The sequence below is a fragment of the Salvelinus alpinus genome, chromosome 13 (assembly GCF_045679555.1).
Source record: "Salvelinus alpinus chromosome 13, SLU_Salpinus.1, whole genome shotgun sequence".
Taxonomy (NCBI): domain Eukaryota; kingdom Metazoa; phylum Chordata; class Actinopteri; order Salmoniformes; family Salmonidae; genus Salvelinus; species Salvelinus alpinus.
In genome coordinates, this window is record NC_092098.1 from 45,508,315 (window position 1) to 45,533,469 (window position 25,155).

General features: G+C 41.5%; 2 protein-coding genes across 4 annotated transcripts in view; both read right to left on the bottom strand.

Annotated features, from left to right (window-relative positions):
• LOC139537774 (AF4/FMR2 family member 4-like) overlaps positions 1-10,029 on the bottom strand; it is a 28,955-nt gene extending 18,926 nt beyond the window's left edge. Inside the window, exon 1 of one of the 3 annotated variants that reach the window (XM_071339540.1) lies at positions 9,605-10,029. The gene's annotated coding sequence lies outside the window, so the exon portion shown is untranslated. Of the gene's footprint in view, positions 1-2,059; positions 2,245-9,604 lie in introns of those variants that run through there. The other 2 variants (XM_071339541.1, XM_071339542.1) reach the window with 2 other exon arrangements.
• A 2,161-nt stretch (positions 10,030-12,190) lies between these two features.
• LOC139537776 (zinc finger CCHC domain-containing protein 10-like) lies at positions 12,191-20,457 on the bottom strand. Its single transcript, XM_071339543.1, has 4 exons — positions 20,274-20,457; positions 16,730-16,891; positions 16,069-16,113; positions 12,191-14,168 (listed from the first exon to the last, which is right to left on the bottom strand). The coding sequence occupies exons 1-4, from the start codon at positions 20,312-20,314 to the stop codon at positions 13,925-13,927; spliced, it is 492 nt and encodes a 163-aa protein (XP_071195644.1). The 5' UTR covers positions 20,315-20,457; the 3' UTR covers positions 12,191-13,924.
• Between the last annotated feature and the right edge of the window lie 4,698 nt (positions 20,458-25,155).

The window sequence follows — 25,155 nt, forward strand, 5'->3', positions numbered from 1 at the left end:
GCTCCAACGTGTACCTAACCATAAACATCAATGCCTTTCTTAAAATCAATACACAAAAGTATATATTTTTAAACCTGCATATTTGGCTAAAAGAAATCCAGGTTAGCAGGCAACATTAACCAGGTGAAATTGTGTCACTTCTCTTGCGTTCATTGCACGCAGAGTCAGAGTATATGCAACAGTTTGGGCCGCCTGTCTCATTGCGAACTAATTTGCCAGAATTTTACGTAATTATGACATAACATTGAAGGTTGTGCAATGTAACAGGAATATTTAGACTGATGGATGCCACCCGTTAGATAAAATACGGAACGGTTCCATATTTCACTGAAAGAATAAATGTTTTGTTTTCGAGATGATAGTTTCCGGATTCGACCATATTAATGACCTAAGGCTCGTATTTCTGTGTGTTATTATGTTATAATTAAGTCTATGATTTGATAGAGCAGTCTGACTGAGCGATGGTGGGCACCAGAAGGCTCGTAAGCATTCATTCAAACAGCACTTTCGTGCGTTTTGCCAGCAGCTCTGCTGTTTATGAATTCAAGCCTATCAACTCCCGAGATTAGGCTGGTGTAACCGATGTGAAATGGCTAGCTAGTTAGCGGGGTGCGCGCTAATATCGTTTCAAACGTCACTCGCTCTGAGACTTGGAGTAGTTGTTCCCCTTGCTCTGCATGGGTAACGCTGCTTCGAGGGTGGCTGTTGTCGATGTGTTCCTGGTTCGAGCACAGGTAGCGGCGAGGAGAGGGATGGAAGCTATACTGTTACACATGCAATACTAAAGTGCCTATAAGAACATCCAATAGTCAAAGGTATATGAAATACAAATGGTATAGAGAGAAATAGTCCTAAAATAACTACAACCTAAAACTTCTTACCTGGGAATATTGAAGACTCATGTTAAAAGGAACCACCAGCTTTCATATGTTCTCATGTTCTGAGCAAGGAACTGAAACTTTAGCTTTCTTACATGGCACATATTGCACTTTTACTTTCTTCTCCAACACTTTGTTTTTGCATTATTTAAACCAAATTGAACATGTTTCATTATTTATTTGAGGCTAAATGTATTTTATTGATGTATCAGTATTGTTGTAATTGTCATTATTACAATTTTTTTTTTTTTTATAATTAAAAAAAAAAAAATCGGCCGATTAATCGGTATCGGCTTGTTTGGTCCTCTAATAATCGGTATCGGCGTTGGAAAATTATAATCGGTCGACCTCTAATACCTACTTTTTTTTTTATTAAGGTATCTGTGTTCCTAGTCATGTGAAATCCATAGATTAGGGCCTAATGGATTCATTTCAATTGACTGATTTCCTTATATGAACTGTAACACAGCAAAATCTTTGAAATTGTTGCATGTTGCGTTTATATTTTTGTTCAGTATATATTACTAATACTGAAGACACTGCTACCAAACATGAAAGACTATACCTGCCCGAATGTTACCTTGAAAAGGTTCCTTTTACTCCTATTTTAGCACTGATAAAAAAAGACAAAAGCTGAGCTACCAAACAAATTAGTAGAAAGGAATGGATTGATGGCAATGCTACCAAAACCAGCACCACAATTAGGCTACCCATAAAAACAACAATGGTAAAAATACATTTTTCACAAAATCCTAAAATATATGGCCAAATACACAACCATGTGTCCCCCAATTTAGATAGGAATTTGAAGAGGCCAAGCAAAGCGCTTTCATACCAACCTCAGTAGCTAACTATATACATTACTTGAGCATGCAAAATGCAAGTCTAGTTGAGTTGAAATATTAACTGGGGAGGGGGAGAAGACCTACTGTACTGGTAATAAGGCTTCCTGAACTCACTTCTATATGACAAACCAATACACTAACAGGTGTCTGAAGACCATGAGTTTAGGTACATGCTTCTTTGAGAAACTGACAATTCCACCCTTCATATCGCCAACTTTCACAATATGATAATGAAGTTTGGTGACAGTCTGACTAGCACAACAGCTAAACTAACGCTCTTCACAGGAAATGTAGACGGAAAACTAACAAGAGAAACCAACTAGTTGTGTTGCTTACCCTGACAGAGGCGACATGGCGCAAACCACAGAAACATTAGAAAGGGGATTCAGTGAAACGCCAGGGGATTCAGAAGTGTTGTCATGCTCTGCCAGTCTGCTCTCTGGTAGTATTCCTTTAAATGAGGAGACGTTCTCAAAACTGGGTTTCCTGATCTACAGCGGACATTACAGTAATTCCTTGGAGTAGAGATAAATCTGACTCAGGGAGAGGGAGGTTACTGCTAGTTCACGGGAGATACCACCCTGCCCAACAGCGGGTGTGCCAAAGGCAGGGGATAATAGATGAAGTTGAAAGGAGGCTCTCTGTGTGTGAGAGAGATGGGGGGGTTGCCTGCATGAGTGCACAATGTGTCATACACTCTTGTAGGCGTTTGTTATATATAATTGGGACAAACGAGTTGTAATGCAGTAATGCAAAATAGTACTGACAAGAGGTTACGGGTCTTTGTAAGTGTTAATTAAGGAAATAATTTAAAAGAAAATAATTCTAACAAGATGGAATGCCTATCACTGTGCTAGGGCAAGATCCTCAAGTGTGCCTTTACATCACAAGCCCAGCAGTAGACCAGAAGAAAAAAACACCACAGCCCTTCTAAACTAATTCATCTAATCTAAACAAAATCAATAGAGTAAACAGACAATCAAAGGAAGATGAATAGATGGGAGAAAAGCATACGCCTGGGTCTAAAATAGTGGAACAATCACGTTGGTGAATGTCTTAGCCTACACTTTAGGAGGAAAAATAAGGAGTGTCAACAGTTAAGATAATAGCAACCTCTTCCTGGAAAATGGAACAGTCCATTTAGTTCCATAAAAGGATATGTTATGCCATTGAGCCTCACCTCTTTGTGATGTAATGACTGAGGATGCCAAAGCCAACCAAAGTCTGTCTTCCCATCAACAAACTCCCTCCCCCACTATGCCCTGGAGCACTGGGTAAACTAGCAGCAATTTCTTTAAAGTAGAGCCCATTTTCTACTCGTAGATGGGTCAGCCCTGCTCAAAACACACTTCAGGCATTTCCAAGACAGACATTTTTATCAGCAATATGACAACATAGGCCTAATATCCAGAAGTGTAATAACTAGACCTACTTGAATGGAAGTGGAAGAAACCAAAACCTAGCCTAATTCAAAGGCCCTAACCAATAAGTAGCCCTACCAAATCAGATTTTTTTTGAAGAATTGTCTATGACCAGTAAGCTAATTGAATGCGATGAGAGTTTTAGACCAATAGACCACTTTCTGTGCTGAGAAACATTGCAGCACAAAGGGCGATGCACGCATGTTGGTGGCAGAACAATGGGGAGTTGTTATATATTAAAAGCTTCTGCTTATGAGTGCATTTCAAACAAATTTTGGATAATAATTGAATTTTAAGGCTCTTATATTAAGCAGGACGATCATGTTTGTGTCAACACTGCAAATCAACCGCATTATACATAAAAAAACACTTCAACCAGTAAAGTGGCTCTTTGGCTAGCTTTTGCTACAGCCTATATCAGTGAGCATTAGCATTCTAGCTAACTGCTGCTGCATCCAAAATAGTTATTTTGCAAAGATCACAACCAAATATAATCTTAGCGACTGTTCAAGCAAGAATCAAAACATAATTGTAAGCGTATGAGAACCCCAAAAAGTTATTTTGTTTAGAAGTAACAAAAATGTAAATCTAGCCTGTTGAATGGGCACAATTAGCGATGGCTTTATATTTTAGTCATTTAGCAGACTCTACTATCTAGAGCGACGACTTACAGGAGCAATTAGGGTTGAGTGCCTTGCTCAAGAGCACATCAGATTTTTCACCTAGTCAGTTCGGGGATTCAAACCAGCAACGTTTGGGTTACTGGCCCAACGCTCTTAACCGCTAGGCTACCTGTCGCCTTCTTACTGCCGCCAAGAGTCATGTGCATCTGTGCGTTGTGTACGGGAAAAGGGTCTATAGCCGACACCTAGTCAACTTTAGCCTGATCTTAGTTCTGTTTGTGTTTTTGCCTACTCCATTGCTCATTGTCAAGCCAAGGCACCCTGAAAATGAAATACCTGGAAAACCGTTAGAGACGACAACGGCTGAAGTCTGAGGATACCACTCAACTGCGCGCAGCAGGATGTGTGCCACTCTCCGAATGGAAACACGAGGCCTAAGTGGACATTGATGACTTGAGTAAATCCATTAACACAGCTTGGGAAATACTATTTCCGGTGCTTTAAAATATACAAATTAAGGTGGACAGTCAGAAGCAGTTTGGGCGAGTCAATTGTTCGCAGGACTTTATTCTGCTAACTGTTCCAAATGTACGAACTGAATTTGGTAAAAGGGCTTTTATGTGCTCTGCGCCATCGGCTTGGAACACCTTACCAAATACTTTAACTGGAAGAACTTGTCCCGATTGTTTTTTAAATCATTGATTAAGGATTTTGAGGCTGATTCCCTGACCTGTCAATGTTTTTAATTTGCTGTTTTAATGATTTTGTTATGCTCTTGTGAATTGTATGCTTTTTTACTCGATTACCTGTAGTTTTTCATGTTGTTTGTCTGTAATTGTGTAATGACTTGGTGCTGCCTATCTTGTCCAGGACGATCTTGAAAAAGCCCTTCCTGGTTAAATAAAAATATGCCTATACATTCAATGGATAAAAAATTAAGATTGGCCCATTTCAAAATGGTTAAAGGGAAAGTAAGATCATTCTTAACCCTTAAAATAATGCCAAGCTGTTTCTTACTAACATATTGATAAAAGCTAGCCTAGTTTTAAGTCGATTATGTAAGTAATGCCGTCTTAAATTTAGCTGAGAGTTCATGGCAATTTGTTTTAGATGACCCTCACAAACTTTTACAGATGCAAGCTGACTGTAGGTTTTTGAATATCTATTTAAAATATTAGCACATGTTATTAGACAAAGACAACCAGAGAAACATACAGCAGGGAGTTCCAATATGAGCAGAAAACTAGACAAGTTATATAGATAGCTAAAAATGACTGGCCATAATTCATTTTATTAGACATCGCAGGGATCCTACTTGAAAACAATCACAGATAAGCCATTTCCAGTTTTGCTAATCGCTCATCAGTCAATAGACATGAAATCACACTAAAACTGTGTAGGACATCAAATACTTCATAATAACAACCCAAATGTTAAGTGGCAGAGTTGCCCTTTAACAAAACCCACCTCTGAATGTTCTTGTTATTTCACTAAACAGACAGTTCAAAGAAGCCTTATCTAGCCAGAGACAACATGTCACATTTGAACATAAAATTGTAGGCCTAGGCTTTATGATGTAGGCTTACGTTGTTGTAGGCTGTGTGTTAAATAAAATAGCTTGCATGATATGCTGTCATACAACTTTATTGTATCCAGAGTCCAAAGGAACAAATGCTGCAACATGGGCTGGTGAGCTCATGAAGCAATGAGCAGCATTGTTTTGCTGTGACCGGAAAAGCCCTTATGAAGCAGCTGATGGCTTATTAGTTTAACCAAGAGCTTGCCATTGGTGATGTAAGGGCCTCAAACTACTATCATATGACTAGCCTACAGTATGCAGCATAAAACCAATTGACAAGGCTAGATTGTTAGTAAAATGCACAGTGTAGAAAACATTGGAAACAACTTCTTAATATTGAGTTGCATCCCACCCTTTTGCCCTCAGAACAGCCTCAACTACTCTAGGTATGGACTCCACAAGGTGTCTAAAGCGTTCCACAGGGATGCTGGCACATGTTGATGACAATGCTTCCCACAGTTGTGTCAAGTTAGCTGGATGTCCTTTGGGTGGTGGACCATTTCTGATGCACATGAGAAACTGTTGAGCATGAAAAACCCAACAGCTTTGCAGATCTTGACACCTGGCACCTACTACCATAACCCGTTCAGAAGGCACTTAAATATTTTGTCTTGCCCATTCACCCTCTGAATGGCATAAACACACAATCCATGTCTCAATTGTCTCAAGGCTTAAAACTCCTTCTTTAACCGCTTTTCTCCCATTCAGTGACATCAATAAGGAATCATAGACTAACCAGGTGAATGCTGTAATGGAAAGAGCAGGTGTTCCTAATGCTTTGTACACTAAGCGTATATACGAATATAAACTAGTCTGACTAAAAATAAAGAAGCCCTAAGCACAGCAGTGCATCTAGGTTGAGGTGCTGGTTTTGGCAGGAATATATATATATATATTTTTTTTTTTAAGTCTGACTAATAGTCTAGTCTGGGACGGGGGTTTGAAGCTGTTTTTTTGCTGTCAGCCGGTAGGCCAAATCTGCAGTTTCATCAACCCTTGACTGCAATCAAATCGAATCTGACAGGTGTAGACTAACATGATGACCAAGCCAGCTCTGCATGTGGAATTTGTCTATACGCACCAGACGCAATCAGGACACGCTGGTTGAAATATCAAAACAAACTCTGAACCAACTATATTAATTTGGGGACAGGCCGTAACACATGAAACATTCATGGACATTTAGCTAGCTGTTGCTATCTTATTTGTCCTAAGAAACACAGAGTTGTTATTTTACCTGAAATGTACAAGGTCCTTTTTTTTGGGACCTTTGACAAATATCGACCCATTGAGTCACAAAGTCATGTGTTCTCTACTTCGACCATTAATCCACAGAAAAGGGGAAACCTAGTTAGTTTCTAGTAATCTTTCCTAATTCAGTCTTCTGTGGATTGTATATGGTGGTTGGCAACCAACTTTAAAGTGCATTACTGCAACCAACTGGACTGAAGTGTGGACCTTGTTCATCTTTCAATCACCCACGTGGGTATATGCTCCTAAAAACCAATGAGGAGATGGGACAGGCAGGACTAGCAGCGCGTCAAGCATCTAAAATAGAACCAAGTTCTATTTTAGCGCCTGGTTACCAAGACGCTTGTTGACGCGCACGAGCAGTTTGGATGACTTGATTGAATAACATGTATGTGTACAATTCTTTTGCAACACAGCCGGTGTGTTCAGCATGTAACAGTGAAATACTTACTTACGGGCCCTTCCCAACAACGCAGAGAGAAAAATAACAATAGATTATTTCCAACCTGAAACGCGCCATTTAAGCTTACAGATGTAAAAATAAAATATAAAAATAAAAAATAAAAATAAAAACTACAGCAAAAACTTAGACAAGCCTAAGTTTAGGCTATCTTGGATGGCTGACTTGCCCTGTGCATTCTTGCAAGATACAAAAAAACAAACACTTTAGGCTACATTCACTCACTGACAGACCATCTGCTGGTATGACATTGGTTAAAACAAACTCTACAAGGATTGAAAAATCCTTAACTCACCACCAGATAAAACAATACCCTAAAAATGTCTGTCATAACTCAGCTGTAAAGGCACACTTGAGAAGCTCACACTTGGCCTCAAAACAGTTAGGCTAGCTGACGCCACTGAGCAAACTTAAACGGTGTACATATCACTAACAAACTGAAATGGTCCACGCACTAGAAATAGCAACCTCAGAGCATTCTGTCAGGCTATATCACCGCCTGGTACAGCAACTGCACCACCCACAACCGCAGGGCTCTCCAGAGGGTGGTGCGGTCTGCACAACGCATCTCCGGGGGCAAACTACCTGCCCTCCAGGACACCTACAACACCCAATGTCACAGGAAGGTAAAAAAGATCATCACGGACAATAACCACCCGAGCCACAGCCTGTTCACCCATCTTCCATTCAGAAGGCGATGTCAGTACAGGTGCATCAAAGCTGGGACAGAGATTTAAAAACAGCTTCTATCTCAAGGCCATCAGATTGTTAAACAGCCATCAAAAGCACAGAAAGGCAGCTGCCTACCTACAGACTTGAAATCATTGGCCACTTTAATAAATGGAACACTAGACACTTTAATAATGCCACTTAAAGAATGTTTACATATCTCGCATCACTTATCTCATATGTATATACTGTATTATACACCATCTATTGCATCTTAGCCGCTCTGTCACTGCTCATCCATATATTTTATATATTCTTATCCCATTCCTTTACTAGATTGTGTGTATTAGATTTTGTTGTGTTATTGTTAGATATTACCTGTTAGATCCTGCTGCACTGTCGGATGTAGAAGCATAAGCATTTCGCTAACCTTGCAATAACATCTGCTAACCATGTGTATGTGACCAATCAAATTTGATTTGATTAAACAGGAAGTTGAGATGAATTCACACAGAAGCATAGCTATGAGCACATAAACAGACAACCCTATACTTACAGAATAATGAGATGGGACAGAAATTAAGTAGCTAGCCAAAGAGAAACAACAAAGTGTTAATGTAAAGAATTACTTAATCTAAATACAACCACACTTTCCCAACACCCCCGTCTAAAATTACTGACAGTCTACAGGTGTTTGCTAATTAACATGAACTGTTCATAAACAGAAAATTGCACCACTTATTTACATTGAAACAAGAAAAACGATTAAAACTTACTGTACCAAGAATTATGCTTGCCACCAGAGGGCATGTCTCAGTGAAATGTGTAATTATGTAGCAACTATTAAAACTTGTGAGGCTGCCCTTCCCCCACCGTAACACTTAAAATGGCTTCCTAGACCCAGAAAGCCAACAGTCGTTGGAGAAAAATTAAGATATTTAGCTCCGTTTTGCATTTTTAATTAAATGGGACGTAAGTGAAGACACTGGGGTTCACATTAAAGAAAGTATAACTAAACACATGATTGTTGTTACAGCAGTGCTCATGTAAAGGGAAACCCCCCCCAAAAAATGTTTTAAAGAGTATAGTACAACATGACAACTAAACCAGAGATGCATGCAATGCCATCATGCATTGGTCTGGTTTGATATAAAAATCAGAGAAAAATACCTTCAAAGTAAAATGTATTCGTTTGTGTATCAACACCCAATGGGTCATTTAGTCAGAGGGTTCTCAAACTTTTTTTTTTTTTTTACAATGACAGAATCAAAGTATTGACTTTATTAGCTGTAAACATTACCAAAAAAATACTAATTTACTTCGGACACATTCCTGTCTCACTTGTTTGCTGTAATAAAACAAATGAATTAATTAAAATCACATATTCAACGACTTCCAAACAAAAATGACCAGAGATTATCGCTGAATGTCTGACTCGCGGCTTCAGACAGTTGACAAAATACTCACTTACGAAACGGCTAGCCAACATGCTAGCCGTCGCAAGCTTCCATGCAAACTTACATATCAACTAGTTAACTACAGTAACCACGAGTGTAAACTAAATATTTTCCCCTTCAAGTCAGAAAAATACTTGATTCTGTCAACATTTGAATAACATTGTCGACGGTACGGAAACTTACAATGGGACGTCACCACGGATTGGTAATTAGCTTGCTAGCATTGGCTAAAGACGTATAACGTAAACTAGAGATATCCTGTTGCTCGCTAATAGTAACTACCACTTGCTCGATATTACTGGCAACCTAGCCACCTTTCATATACACACAATAGCTAAATTGCAATGCAAATAAATTGTTACCATAACAGCTAACTAGTATATAACAGTAAACATTTTAACTAATGTTAGTTGTTTATTACCTCTTGTCTTCTTTTTAGGCCCAAACCATTATAGCTATTGGAAAGCCCTTTCTCTTTGTCTTTTCCACTTTCCAGTTAACGAAATGGACCCGACAAAAATGTAACAATAATAGTAAAAATACTCAAAACGTGTGAACAGGCTACATCCTCTATCAAGTATAGCTGTGAAAACAGCAAAAAATTAGTCGTCATTATTTTCTCTATTCATTTTTATAACAAAAGCTAGCAAGGTGCCTAACTAGGCAGCGATGAGTGGATGCATGAAGCCAGCAGCTGGGATGAATTCGGTTCCCTAAACTTGATCACGTGATCATGGCGTATTCTCAGGATTCGGATCATGACTACTATTTTAGAAAGTCATATTTTGTTATTGTGTTTTTAATAGATACATCAATGAATGAATGTATCAGACAATAAAATTGCTAAAAGGAAGTTATTCTGAATGCGTTCAACGAATTTAATCATTTGACTCAGGCGTCTTCTTCTTCTTCAAATGTCTATGGTCGAGTCGCAACCAACTGAAAGGTGTTGCATACACTGCTTCCTACTGTACTGGAGTATGATTGGTTAGTTGCCCTACCAACTAACCCTACACTCATTAAAAAAACTCACCACTATTCCACTACTTGGCCCTATCTGACGGGACAAAATCGTTCAAAACACCTGCAGTAAAATCTCGTACACCCAAGTACTTCTCTGCAGCTGCCACCACATCTATTTTCGGTGATTGACGTTCCATTTCTGCGGTACAGCTGATAACCATGGCTATGAAAATTCAGAAACAAACCTTCCTGAAGCACATGTTATTCCCATCACTCTCTTTTGGCCTCATGCCCTGTATCCGTCTTCCTCTCATTTTCACTGCCTCAGCATATGACACCTGTACTACTCTGATCCTGGCAAACTCAACCTGCGTTTCTCCCACCAGACAATTCTGACCATGGGTATCCATACAGTTAACACATTCTACATTTTCATTTGAGTAATTTAGCAGATGCTCTTATCAGAGCGACTTACGGGGGCAATTAGGGTTAAGTGACTTGCTCAAGGATACAGACAGATTTTTCACCTAGTCGGCTCGGGGATTCGACCAAGCGATCTCTCAGCTACTCGCCCAAACACTCTTAACCGCTAGGTTACCTGCCGCACACACAAATGTTTCCACCGATACTACACATCATGTGGTGTCAACCAACCTGACACCACATATGGATCAGTTAGATGGCAAGAATCCATTCTCCCCATAAATCTCACTCCCACTGGGCCAGAATCATCTTTATCATCATTGGGACGAGGTTCGACCTCGGGCATCTTCAGTGCACCTGCCACTACAATCTTCTTCGCAACAGCGCTTCCCTCTTGCATTATTGGCATATTCAACAGCGCTTAAGAAATATATTACCTTCAACAGTGTTATCTTGTGATCAAGCCATTAATGATTTGTGATTGGGTTATTATAGGGTTATTATTGGGTCCGATGTTCCTTTCCTTCTTACTCGCTGTCCATTTCCACATCTCCACACTTTTTCAGCTCATCCGCTGTAGTAGTAAACTGTTCGAATTGTTATTTTCTTACACTTTCCTCCGCCTCAAAAACCCTGCAAACATTCTAGTCGTAGGTCCCACACACCTCCACCATGCTTCAATAAGAGAAAACCATGTGACCTCAAACAGGTCATAGGCTTCATTATGTTTTGCAACTCGTGTTATGTTTTCTGACCTTTAGGCCCATTGGAGTGCCATCCCACCGATCAGGACTCAAACTCAGATCACAGATTAAAAGTACATTGACCCAGGGGTGGCCCGATCAGGACTAAGTCCAACACATTACTGCAGTTTCCCAACTTCAGTACTCAAATACCCCCAACAGCACATATTTGTGTTGTAGCCCCAGACAAGCACACCTCGTTCAACGTGTCAACTAATCATCGCCCTAAATGAGTTGAATCAGTTGTGCTGTTGGGGGTACTCGAGGACCGGAGTTGGGAAACACTGACTTATGCCACTGTAGCTATTTCATTTAGCTAAGATTGCTACAACATGATATTGCAGCAAATTTGGGGGTAACAAACTAGGACTTTAACTTGGGCCCAGGGACTATCATCCCAACACCTTAGCCGTTACACCAAGAGATCCATTCACTACCCTCTACACTACCTGGCCCTTCCTATGGGAAAACACACCCCCAGACTTCTCTATCATTACCCCCACGCCCGGGCACACCTTCGATTGCCCTACAGTACTGCCATCCTTTACAAAAAAAACATTGCAGTCAGAGTGCAGTATAACTGCAGTATGCTGCAAATACTGCATCCTAAAATATTTTTTTATTAGTGGTTTTGCAGTGTAACTGTAGTTACAGTGCAGTATAACTGCAGTTATCCTGCAATTACCATATCCAAAAATACCAGTTGACTGCAGTTACTGCACTTTTACTGCAGCTTCAAAATGGCAAACTTTTTTTTTTGTAAGGGTAACACCAGTACATACAATTTACTACACTTTCCAAGGTACTCTAGTGCTATAAATGGTTGACTTTGTTCCATCTGATTGAGAGAAAAAACATGAAAAACACCAACAAGTGAAGACACTTGCAACTGTCCTTTTATTCAAAAATGATTAAAGGATGTCGCACTAGGTAACAAACAAATCAAAAGCACAACTAACAGGGGGACAGGGGGATTCATTGGCATGATCACAGTTTGGCTGTGCCAAACAGAGTCCATGCTAATTTCCTAAAATGGCAGTTTATCAACACAGTCAATAACATTTTTCTGTTTATACTCATCTGGGGGTAAAACATGTTTTAATAATAAAAATAATCAATAACTCGGTTCACACTACAACCAGATCCAAGTTGTACTGGGCTGGTTGTTTCGGGAATCGTACTGGGGAAAAACAACATGAAAAGAAAACGTCTGAGCCAGCACAGTACAGTACAGTTCGGGTTAGCATGATAGTGTGAAAAGGGTCAATGCATCTAATGCTGCAGGCCCTCCAAATTATGCATTACATATCTTTCAGTAGCTACATAACTGCACATTTGAAGTGTCACTCAAAAGCAATAGAAGTAAGGAAGTACAGCAGGTATGTAAAAAGCACATACATTTCTCATTTTAAATCTAGACGAATTATCAAACTTGTGATTTGAAACTAAGTTGAGATATGACCACACTTCTTAACTGACTGTACAAGGGAGAAATGCAGGAGAGAGAACACATTCTGGTCAATACAAAATTCCTCACTGTTTGTCAGGGTTGGGGAGTAAGACAGGGGGGGGGGGGGGTCTTTTTGGGTCTGTAAAATTCATTGTGTGAGAAATGGCGCTTTTATGTGCAACTATTGATTTAATAAGCATTATATCTAAGTAAACTTGGAGTCACGCAATGATATTTTGTGTGGTCCTCCCATTACGACATAGGAAAACATGCAGTTTACTAGGATACAGATTTATTTATTTTTTAATGTGTGATGAATTTCACAGGGTGGTGAAAGTGCAAGGTGATGAGCTTGATGCTCCTTTCAATACATTTCGAGGGTGTTATTCTGGTGACATGATGACCGATGTGTGGTTACCATTTGACAAATTAAAATAATCTCGCTCTTTTGTCCATAATAGTCTCGTCATATAGGCTACACCTGTACTCTATCGGCGAGCTCTTGGCTAGAGCCCACATTCGCTATATAACTCAATATTGTTTCTGACAAAACTATCAGACGAGTTGAAAATTCAACGGAAACCCATCTAACTTGTATTTTCTATTCGGTACATGGGAATTTAACTGCAAAATAAATTTATGTGCACTACGTCATCACACACAGGCTTTTATCCACAACAAGTCAATTTGATGGAAACATTTCTTCTGAGAAAATGCAGAGATTTTATTCATGCAGCTTTTTTAATATTGGTATCAAAATCTGTCGCCAATTGGATGGAAACCTAACTAATGACATTCAATTTAGCATTGAAAAAAATGCGCAAGTTAGAGTTTGTTCCACCTGAGCGAGTCTGTTCACAAGTCAGAGACCACTACCATGACACACGAAATGCATTTGATGGATCCTTTTTTTTTAAATGCCTCTTAAGGGGAAAGTAATCCAAAAGTAACAAAAACTAATCAGATCACATTACTGATTACAATTGGACAGGTAACTAACTAGTAACTAAAGGATTACATTTAGAAAATAACCTACCCAAACCTGCTGCTTGTTCATTACAATTTACACCGTATACTTCGTAAGACAACTCCTGAACAGCTAGAGGGTCAGAGTGGAGCTCAGGTTAATGTCATGGTGGAACACAATACATATAAATCTTTTTCATTTCTTCTTTTTCTTCTTGGGAGGACCTTGATCTGAATCACTTCCTTCTGATGAATCAGAGGCCGAGCTGCTTGAACTGCTAGAGGAAGAGGAGCTAGAGCTGTCAGAACTGTCACTACTGCTGTCACTGTCGTCCGACGAAGAGCTTGAGGAGTCACTACTGTCAGACGATGAGTCACTGGAAGAGCTGTCAGAGTCACTGCTGCTGCTACTACTACCACCACCACTTGCATCCTTTGACCTGAAAGCAAGTGGCACATTTACAAAACCATTATTACATAAGCAGAATAGTGAGTACATTACAGAAAGCATATTGCAGGCATAGCCTAGATCTCTACTGCATATAACAGAAAAGTGTGTCGAGTGGACTATGCTCTACCCATTTGAGATCTAAACTCAGCAAAAAAAGAAACGTCCTCTCACTGTCAACTGCGTTTATTTTCAGCAAAATTAACATGTGTAAATATTTGTATGAACATAACAAGATTCAACAACAGACAAACTGAACAAGTTCCACAGACATGTGACTAACTGAAATTGAATAATGTGTCCCTGAACAGGGGGGGGGGGGCGCAAAATTAACAGTCAGAATCTGGTGTGGCCACCAGCTACATTAAGTACTGCAGTTTTTTTTAACCTTTATTTAACTAGGCAAGTCAGTTAAGAACAAATTCTTATTTTCAATGACGGCCTAGGAACAGTGGGTTAACTGCCTTGTTCAGGGGCAGAACGACAGATTTTTACCTTGTCAGCTCAGGGATTCGATCTGGCAACCTTTCGGTTACAAGTCCATCGCTCTAACCACTAGGCTACCTGACACCCCGCAGTGAATCTCCTCCTCATGGACTGCACCAGATTTGCCAGTTCTTGCTGTGAGATGTTACCCCACTCTTCCACCAAGGCACCTGCAAGTTCCCAGACTTTTCTGGAGGGGGGAATGGTCCTAGCCCTCACCCTCCGATCCAACAGGTCCCAGACGTGCTCAATGGGATTGAGATCTGGGCTCTTCGCTGGCCATGGCAGAACACTGACATTCCTGTCTTGCAGGAAATCAAGCACAGAACGAGCAGTATGGCTGGTGGCATTGTCATGCTGGAGGGTCATGTCAAGATGAGCCTGCAGGAAGGGTACCACATGAGGGAGGAGGATGTCTTTCCTGTAAAGCACAGCGTTGCAATTGCCTGCAATGACAACAAGCTCAGTCCGATGATGCTGTGACACACCGCCCCAGACCATGACGGACCCTCCACCTCCAAATTGATCCCGGTCCAGAGTACAGGCCTTGGTGTAACGCTCATTCCTTCGATGATAAACGCAAATCCGACCATCATCCCTGGTGAGACAAAACCACGACTCGTCAGTGAAGAGCACTTTTTGCCAGTCCTGTCTGGTCCAGCGACAGTGGGTTTGTGCCCATAGGCGGCGTTGTTGCCGGTGATGTCTGGTGAGGACCTTCCTTACAACAGGCCTACAAGCCCTCTCTCATCCTATTGCAGACAGTCTGAGCACTGATGGAAGGATTGTGCGTCCCTGGTGTAACTCGGGCAGTTGTTGTTGCCATCCTGTCCCTGACCCGCAAGTATGATGTTCAGATGTACCGATCCTGTGCAGGTGTTGTTGCACGTGGTCTGCCACTGCGAGGACGATCAGCTGTCCGTCCTGTCTCCCTGTAGCGCTGTCATAGGTGTCTCACAGTACGGACATTGACATTTATTGCCCTGGCCACATCTGCAGTCCTCATGCCTTCTTGCAGACTGCCTAAGGCACGCTCACACAGATGAGCAAGGACCCTGGGCATCTTTCTTTTGGTGTTTTTCAGAGTCAGTAGAAAGGCCTCTTTAATGTCCTAATTTTCACAACTGTGACCTTAATTGCCTACCGTCTGTAAGCTGTTAGTGTCTTAACGACCGTTCCACAGGTGCATGTTCATTAATTGTTTGGTTCATTGAACAAGCATGGGAAACAGTGTTAAAACCCTTTACAATGAAGAGCTGTAAAGTTACTTGTATTTTTACAAATTATCTTTGAAAAACAGGGTCCTGAAAAAGGGACGTTTTCTTTTTTAGCTAAGTTTATCTGCAACAGTCATAAGGTTGGAAAAATTTTATGGGGTTTAGAGCTAAAAGGTGACTGACAGTTACCTTTTCTTCTTCGTTTTTTTCTCATTGGAGCTTTCCTTTCCTGGTCTGAATAGTGAATAGAGATTGAGTTAGTTACAACATTCCATGGCTGAAAAAATTCAAAAGATTATTCTAAACCAACCAGGGGAAAATAAAAGTGAAAAGAAACTTGGCAACACTTATGAATCATTGTACAGAGGAAATTACCTCCCAATGAATAGTTATACTGTATCTCCTCTAGATGGCAGTACTAGACAGTTATGAGGTTGGGTTACAGTACTTGCCTTGTAAATACTGTCAGACTAATTACTGCTGTAACCATACAGCAAACCATTTCTGTAAACTCAGGCTATTGCAGTACACTGTAGCCACAAAATACTGATTTGAAGTGTTCAAAATCATGACTATGCAGCCTATTCAAAAGTGACATCAAATGGTAGACACCAGGGTCACGTTCATTAGGGTAAATGTTTTTGCAATAGAAATTGAAAATTTCTTTTTGGAAATGCTCAAGTAGTAGGCCTACCTCTCCGTTTCCAAAAAATGTCTCCCTAATAGACACGACCAAGGTGACTTTCCACAGTGTTAACATCTTCAGAACGCAAAAGTGATCTTCTATCAAGCTGACTTAATAGTAAGACAGCAGTCACCCAATACAAATACATACTTGTGGCTGACTTACCCTGTGGCATTGACCTGTTTATTTTGATTTTCTTTCAGTTTATTTTTCATTTCTGTTGTCCTTGATGGCCTGTGAAGGTATTTTCGTTTGCCAGTACACTCATATGTCCAGTGTCCAAACTCCAAACACTTCTGACACCGAACATGTTGTTTATTTGCCTCCCTGTTTGAAAAAGAGAGACATGAGTAAGAGTTATTTATAACTGTAGGTAGACTTTAACATCGTGTACCCCCCACCCCCTCCCTATGTTAATGGAACCTAGCCCCTCACTACAATGGTAGCAATAGTTGGATAATCCCTGCTGTTTCTTGGGCCAAATCAGGATAAGTGGAGTCAGGACACTTTTTCAGAAGAATTGAGTAGCTTCCCTGACCGTATCTGAGTATCTAAAGCCTTTGTTAAGAGATCTTGAGACCAATGTAGCACAGGTAGTTGCTGGCTCAAGCACTATGCCTGTTCCCCAGTCGCTAGTGTTGTACTTGAGTTTTTAGGAAAAGGCTATACGGGCACTCCTGACGTGCAAACCAGGGTTAGCCTCAGGATTTGAGAGTGAAATACTTACGCTCTTGTCTCTAACATGTAGGCGCAGCATTTTTACGAACAGTCCCATTACAAGTCAATGTTGAACTAACTAGATCTCAACTTATTTTTCACAGGGAAGCGTTATTGACCCGACCTTCAGTATGCTGGTCTGTATATATTTTTCCTCACACGCAACAAACAATATGGCCGAGCCTAACCGAACTACAGACCAAATGTTGTCCCAAGCAATCAGCATGTAAATATTGTATTCAACATACTGGTTTGTAGAGACTTACATCTTTCTAAGGCAGACTTCTTTCAAACTGAATATCCATGGGGTAACCATGGTAACAGTCTGATGTTTAGTCAAGGTCAGGTTCTGTTTTAGATTTTGGTTAGTTGTTTTGCAAGTCAGCAGTGTCCTTGTAGTCTCTCCCGAATAGTTTGTTAGCTAGCTAGTCTGATTAATCAGGCTGTAATAAACAAATGAACACCTGAGCTCAACTTCGAGGCACATAGCAGAGTCTGAATACTTATGTAAATAAGGTTTCTGTTTTATTTTTAATACATTTGCAGAAATTTCTAAAAACCTGTTTTCGCTTTGTCATTATGGGGTATGTAATGTGTGTAGATTGCAGAGGAAAATTTTATTTTTAATGCATTTTCGAATAAGGCTGTAACGTAACAACATGTGGAAAAAGTCAAAGGGTCTGAATACTTTCTGAATGCACTGTATGTGGTTTGGTGCACCGTATATGGTTTGGTACTGAAGTAAAGTTAGTTTTACATTGAATATTCAGTTCTCTCGCCAACTGCTATTGAACAAAACACGCCATAACAATTTTATATCCTAAATCAGGGGAGGATGGAGAATAGACATCTTTGTGTGAATTGTTTTATTTATTCAGATTTCAAATTGATTGTTCTCCATCAGAGAAAATAGTCAGGTGAACAATACTTTCCTGTGGATATTTTGTCTCAAACTTTTAATTACCTAGCAAGCAAGTTAGCTAGATAGTTAAGGCATCCGCATACTAACGTTAGCTACGTTCGGTTTGCTCCTAGCAGAACTTGGCTAGGCAAGTGAACGTCTGACTCGCATACTCCCTAAAGACCTTCGCTTGAAAAACGAGAAAAAAGCTTCAATATTACTGTGTCACTCTTGAGACGCAGTAGCCAGTATACACTTCCTCTAAATAGTATGAATTAATCTAAGATGTAAAAAATTACAGATTTCTTTAGTTATGGTTTTGCCGAGCAGTTCTTAGTCACACAATTTTACATCTAAGATGTTTGGTGCAGTATTTCTCAAGATAAAAAAGTTGCATAAAAATCCCTAATATTGACCAATTACTGACAAAGGGGTGTAGGTTTTGGCTACCAAATTTCAGCTTGGCTAAAGCACAAACCAGTAGGGTCCATCTGCTAACCAAGTATTACATTCCGCGCCCACTACATGTCGTCCTCACTGCTGTGTACCAGTGTTCTATTTTTTGTATTTAACCTTTAACTAAGCAAGTCAGTTAAGAACACATTCTTATTTACAATGATGTCTACCGGGGAACAGTGCCTTGTTCAGAGGCAGAATGACAGATTTTTAACTTGTCAGCTCGGGGATTCGATCCAGCAACATTTCGGTTACCGGCCCAACGCTCTAACCAACCTTACTGCGAGGGAAGTTGCTAACAGAACCGCGGGAAAGCAGTTCACGGCAGGTGGGGTCGAAGGACACTGTGTACCGGTGTCACCTAAACTAACTAACTAGCAGCCTCCTTCGGTGGGGTTTTGGGCAGTTGGCATCCAGCAATGGTGCATTTACCGCCACCTACCGTGCTGGAGTGTGGGCCAGAGACAGCGCTAGCAGCCTCAATGGTAGTGGGCGTGATATGTAGTGGACGTGATATGTAATAGCCGCAGTCTGCAGATAGACATTATTGACACAAACAGCCAATAGTGTGCAACTATAGCCCGCAATTTGGGGCATTCCTGCATACTGGCATTCATGAACACCCACCTCGAGCGTCCCATGGTTCCTTCGTGAAAATCCCCTAAAGCATCCCATTAGTTCCCACATGAACAATCCCCTCGAGCATCCCATTGGTTCCTGCATGGACCCCCCCCCCCCCACACACACACACACACACACTGCAGGAAAACTGTGCCCAACAGGTGGGGGGGGCAAAGGACACTGTCTACCAACCATAGCAAAGCAGGCATTGTGACGTGGAACAGTAGCCTGGGAATAGAACGTTTGGAAGGCGAGTTGGTGCTCAATAAAACTAATAGGAGATGGCAGGGTGGAAAATGTGGCCTGTTTTCTCATGATTACTTCAAAACTACAGCAAGCAGCTGGGCCATATGGTACTATTATGAAACTGGGCTCCACAGCAGATGCAATTAACTAGTTTTTAATCAGAAAAAGCATTGTTAAACATTTCATGGGTCCTGCCTAACATTATTGTGCATTAACGCCACCTACTGTACTGGAGCACCCACACCTGTCCTAGCTTAAACATTTACCCAGATATATAGTAGGGGTTCCGAACGCCCCAAATTGCAGGCCGCAACTGCACCCTTCCACGAACAGCCAGAAAAAAAACCTTGCCGAAGACCAAAACGTCACAATTTAGTCATAAATACACGAACCTTTCGGATGGTAAACATACGGACGCTTTTACCCAGCTAACGTTAGCGCTAGCTAACTTATGTTTCGGCTATCCAACGTGCAGACAGTATGATATCTATGCTTGTTAGCCAAATAAACATATACTATTTATTAAATGTAACCATTTAATTTGTTAACGTTGTACATCATTATTGCCCACATCTCAAACAACGTTGTAGGTAACGTTACAGTAGCTAGCTAACTAGCCTTTAGTAAGAATACTATTGTTAGCTAGTTAGCCAAATATTCGCAACTCCACATTACTTATTGCTCTAAGTAAACACGGTGATCACTATATACGCTGAATCGAGTAAGTACACCAAAATTCTTAAGAATTTTAGTCATAAACAAACTTACGCTTGCCGACGGGCAATAATTCTGTGCATGGGTGTCGCCATGTTGCAATTTGGTTGAAATGTAGCTACTTCCGGGATGGCGAAACAAAAAGATGCCAATTGGGCGACATGAGGACACCGCCAACCAATCAAAAGCCTATGGTTGATGCCAGTGATGTGTAGAAACCCTGGGTGACTGCCAGGGGAGCTGTATTGAAGCCACCACGCAACCATCTTGGTAATCCACATTTGTAAAAAATATTTTGGAATCTATAGTTTGGAAGCTATAGAAATATATTAAATAATGTCTACATTCATTTTTGACACATTTATTTATTCTATTACAGACACCTTAATGCATACTTTTACTTTAAATTATGTGAGCTACACACACATATATATAACTATTAGAGAGTACCCTTTGTTACTGTCCCCACTACAACAGAAAAAAATACTTAAATATATGTACTTTGTCCTTGAAACATTTAAGTGAATTACTGTAGAATTCCATTCATTCCTATGGAGAACTGCTCCTACTAGGGAGTGCCAATATGGCCCGACCGGTGGCTTCAAAGCCACTCAATGGCCAATAGACAGCATTAGCAATTCAGGGTTTATTATAATTATTTTACCAGGTAAGATTTTACCAGGTAAGTTGACTATGAACACATTCTCATTTTATAGCAACAACCTGAGCAATAGTTACAGGTGAGAGGAGAGGGGATGATTGAGCAAATTGGAAGCTGGGGATGATTATGTGGCCATGTTAACACCCCAACTCTTACAATAAGTGCCATGGGATCTTTAGTGACCACAGAGTCAGGACACCCAGTTAACATCCCACCCAAAAGATAGTCCCCTACACAGGGCAATGTCCTTGATCACTGCCCTGGAATAATGTTATTCTTAAACCAGAGGAAAGAGTGCCTCCTACTGGCCTTACATCACCACTTCCAGCAGCATTTGGTCTCCCATCCAGGACCATCGCTGCTAAGCTTCAGAGGCAATGCAAATAATCCGGGTAGCCAGTTGACTAGCTGATCAGCAGTCTTATGGCTTGGGGGTAGAAGCTGCCTTTTCAACCTATACTTGGTGCTCCGGTACTGCTTGCTGTGTGGTAACAGAGAGAACTATCTATGACTAGGGTGGCTGAAGTCTTTGGCAATTTTTAGGGCCTTCCTCTGTCACGGTCTGGTATAGATCCTGGATGGCAGGAAGCTTGGCCCCAGTGATGTACTGGGCCGTACGCACTACCCTCTGTAGCGCCTTGCGGTCAGATGCCGAGAAGTTGCCATACCAGGTGGTGATGCAACCAGTCAGGATGATCTCGATGGTGCAGCTGTAGAACTTTTGGAGGATCTGAGGACCCATGCCAAATCTTTTCAGTCTCCTCAAGGGGAATAGGCATTGTCGTGCCCTCTTCACGACTGTCTTGGTGTGTTTGGACCATGATAGTTCGTTGGTGACACCAAGGAACTTGAAGCTCTCAACCTGCTCCTCTACAGCCCCGTCGGTGAGAATGGGGGCATGCTCGGCCATTCTTTTCCTGTAGTCCACGATCATCTCTTTTGTCTTGATCACGTTGAGGGAGAGGTTGTTATCCTGGCACCACACTGCCAAGTCTCCGACCTCCTCCCTATAGGCTGTCTCACCTGCTCCCGATAGGCTGTCTCATCGTTGTCGGTGATCAGGCCTACCAATGTTGTGTCATCTGCAAACGTAATGATGGTGCTGGAGTCGTGCCTGGCCATGCAGTCATGGGTGAACAGGGAGTACAGTAGGGGACTGAGCACTTACCCCTGAGGGGCCCCCGTGTTGAGGATCAGCGTGGCAGATGTGTTGTTACCTACCCGTAACACCTGGGGGCGGCCCCTCAGGAAGTCCAGGATTCAGTTGCAGAGGGAGTTGTTTAGTCCCAGGGTCCTTAGCTTAGTGATGAGCTTTGAGGGTACTATGGTGTTGAACGCTGAGCTGTGGTCAATTAATAGCATTCTCACGTAGGTGTTCCTTTTGTCCAGGTAGGAAACGGCAGTGTGGAGTGCAATAGAGATTGCGTTATCTGTGGATCTGTTGAGGCGGTAGGCAAATTGGAGTGGGTCTAGGGTTTCTGGGATAATGGTGTTGTGAGCCAAGATCAGCCTTTCAAAGCACTTCATGGCTAAAGACGTGGCTACAGAGTGCTACGGGTCAGTAGTCATTTAGGCAGGTTAGCTTGGTAACCTTGGTGTTCTTGGGCACAGGAACCCTGGTGGTCTGCTTGAAACATGTTGGTATTACATATTCGGTTAAGGAGAGGTTGAAAATTTGGTCAACGCATGCTCAGAGTACACATCCTGGTAATTCGTCTGACCCTGCGGCCTGTTGAATGTTTACCTGTTTAAAGGTCTTCCTCACATCGGCTACGGAGTGTGATCACACAGTCGTCTGGAACTGTCACGTTCTGACCTTAGTTCCTTTTTCATGTCTTTGTGTTAGGTTGGTCAGGGCGTGAGTTGGGGTGGGTAGTCTATGTTCTTTTTTCTATGTTGTTATATTTCTGTGTTTGGCCTGGTATGGTTCTCAATCAGAGGCAGCTGTCGATCGTTGTCTCTGATTGAGAATCATACTTAGGTAGCCTGTTTCCCCCATTTTGGTTGTAGGTGTTTATTTTCTGTGTAGTGTCTGTTCACCTTGCAGAACTGTTTCGTTTTCTCCTCGTTGTTATTTTGTGTAGTGTTCAGTTTTTCAATTAAATTATGACCAACACTTACCACGCTGCATTTTGGTCCTCTTCTCCTTCACCAGACGAGAATCGTTACAGGAACAGCATGCTTCATGCATGCTTCAGTGTTGCTTGCCTCGAAGCGTGCTTAGAAGTTATTTAGCTCACCTGGTAGGCTGGTGTCACTGGGAAGCTCGCATCTGTGCTTCCTTTTGTAGTCCGTAATAGTTTGCATGCCCTGCCACATCCAATGAGCGTCGGAGCCGGTGTAGTAGGTGTCAATCTTAGTCTGTATAGACGCTTTGCATGTTTGATGGTTCGTCGGAGGGCATAGCACGATTTCTTATCAGCATCCGGGTTAGTGTCCTGCTCCTTGAAAGCAGATGTTGCCTGTAATCCATGGCTTCTGGTTGGGGTATGTACGTACGTTACTTCATCAATGCACTTATTGATGAATCCAGTGACTGATGTGGTGTACTCCTTAATGCCATCGGAAGAATCCTGGAACATATTCCAGTCTTTGCTAGCAAAACAGTCCTGTAGCTTAGCATCAGCATCATCTGACCACTTCCGTATTGAGCGAGTCACTAACTTCCTGCTTTAGTTTTTGCTTGTAAGCCGGAATCAGGAGGTCAGATTTGCCAAATGGAGGGCAGTAGCGCGTGGGAGAGGGAGTCGAACAGAAAGCGGGTGCGGGTGGGAGCGGGATGAAGAAATCGGTCTGCTCAGACCTCTACTGTGAACCATGACAGTGAAGCCTGCAATGCTAGAGAATTTTATTACTGACTGTGTCAGTGTGAAAAATAGGGAATTAGCTAGGGAAACTGACAGATCAATAAAGTTACATTGCCATACTGACTAATACAACTCACATTGCTATGAAAAAACATCAGAATATCAATCTTCAATCATTTGGCCAATGGTTTCATCGTTTGATTCAGGTCTAGTTTGATTGAGGCAAAAATACTAGCTAATGTAAGCCAACTTTTGGCCAGCTCTCTCTAACGGTACATCAACTGGCGAAAGCTTGCCAAGGTTATATACTTCTGAAACGGGACAAAACAAAGGCTACAAAACATTTCCATACAAACAACTGCTGTTAGATAGCAATATGAGCTGGCTATTATCGCTATCTGACAGATAACTAGAGGCTAGAGCTGACCTGGCTGTGGTAGCTACTCACAAGCACAGCTTATTCTTCACCTCAGTCGAGAGGGGATGAAACATTAGCTAATGTTACATGTCAGTTACAATACTATCTCAGCACTGCAAATAAACACTAGTTGAATTTGTTTTCTGTTAAGTTAAACAGCAGTTACCTTGCCAGCTACATCAGTCAACTAAAGAGTAGCCAGTTTCTGTTCTGCTGCCTGTTACAACTCGGTGAAAGAGCGCAACACGGACACACTGAACCATGCTCAACTCTCCCATGCTGGTCCAGCCAGCCTTCCAGAAGCTTCGCCTTCACACAGCCTGTCAGCCCGCTCTGTGGTGTCTGCTTGGTCCTAAATCCAGTATGGTAAACACTCCAAACAGTCTACCCGACCGCTCGGAGGTATTCACACGGAATCCTAGTCCTTTAGCCTGTATCTTTGGTACTAACGTTAGCAATGCTAGCTAGCTAAGTAGCTAAACCTGCGGCATCTAAAATAGTGTTTTCAACGATAACAGACAAACACACCTTCAGTGACTGTACAACCAACAACACTGGAGGCCTATTGGAACTAATAAAACGTTTACAGTGTTCGAGAGGATCAAAACCATAATGCATCATGGGCAAATTGTGAATGGCTGACTGATCTAGAATAATAATGAATAGTTATTTATGATGCAGGTTTCTCAGTCGCCTGCAATGTTGAACAAGACCATAGGCTATTTGGAAAGCGCAAACCTGAGTGCAATTTCGGTTGGTAATGGTGGGAGTGGTTTTGCCGAATGGAATCATGGGAGTTTGAGCCTTGAACAACAGAAAAATATTGGAGTAAACTGACTATAAATATCAAGCTGTAGGTTTTTGAGCGTCGATTTAAAATATTTACAGATGTTATTAGACGCAGACAACCAGAGCAACACAGCAGGGAATTCCAATATGAGCAGAAAACTAAAGACAGGTTATATACTGTAGGTAGCTGAAAATGACTGTCCATAATTGATCCTTGATATTGGGGATCCGTGGGACGGCCCAGCTCTGACGTTACCCCAT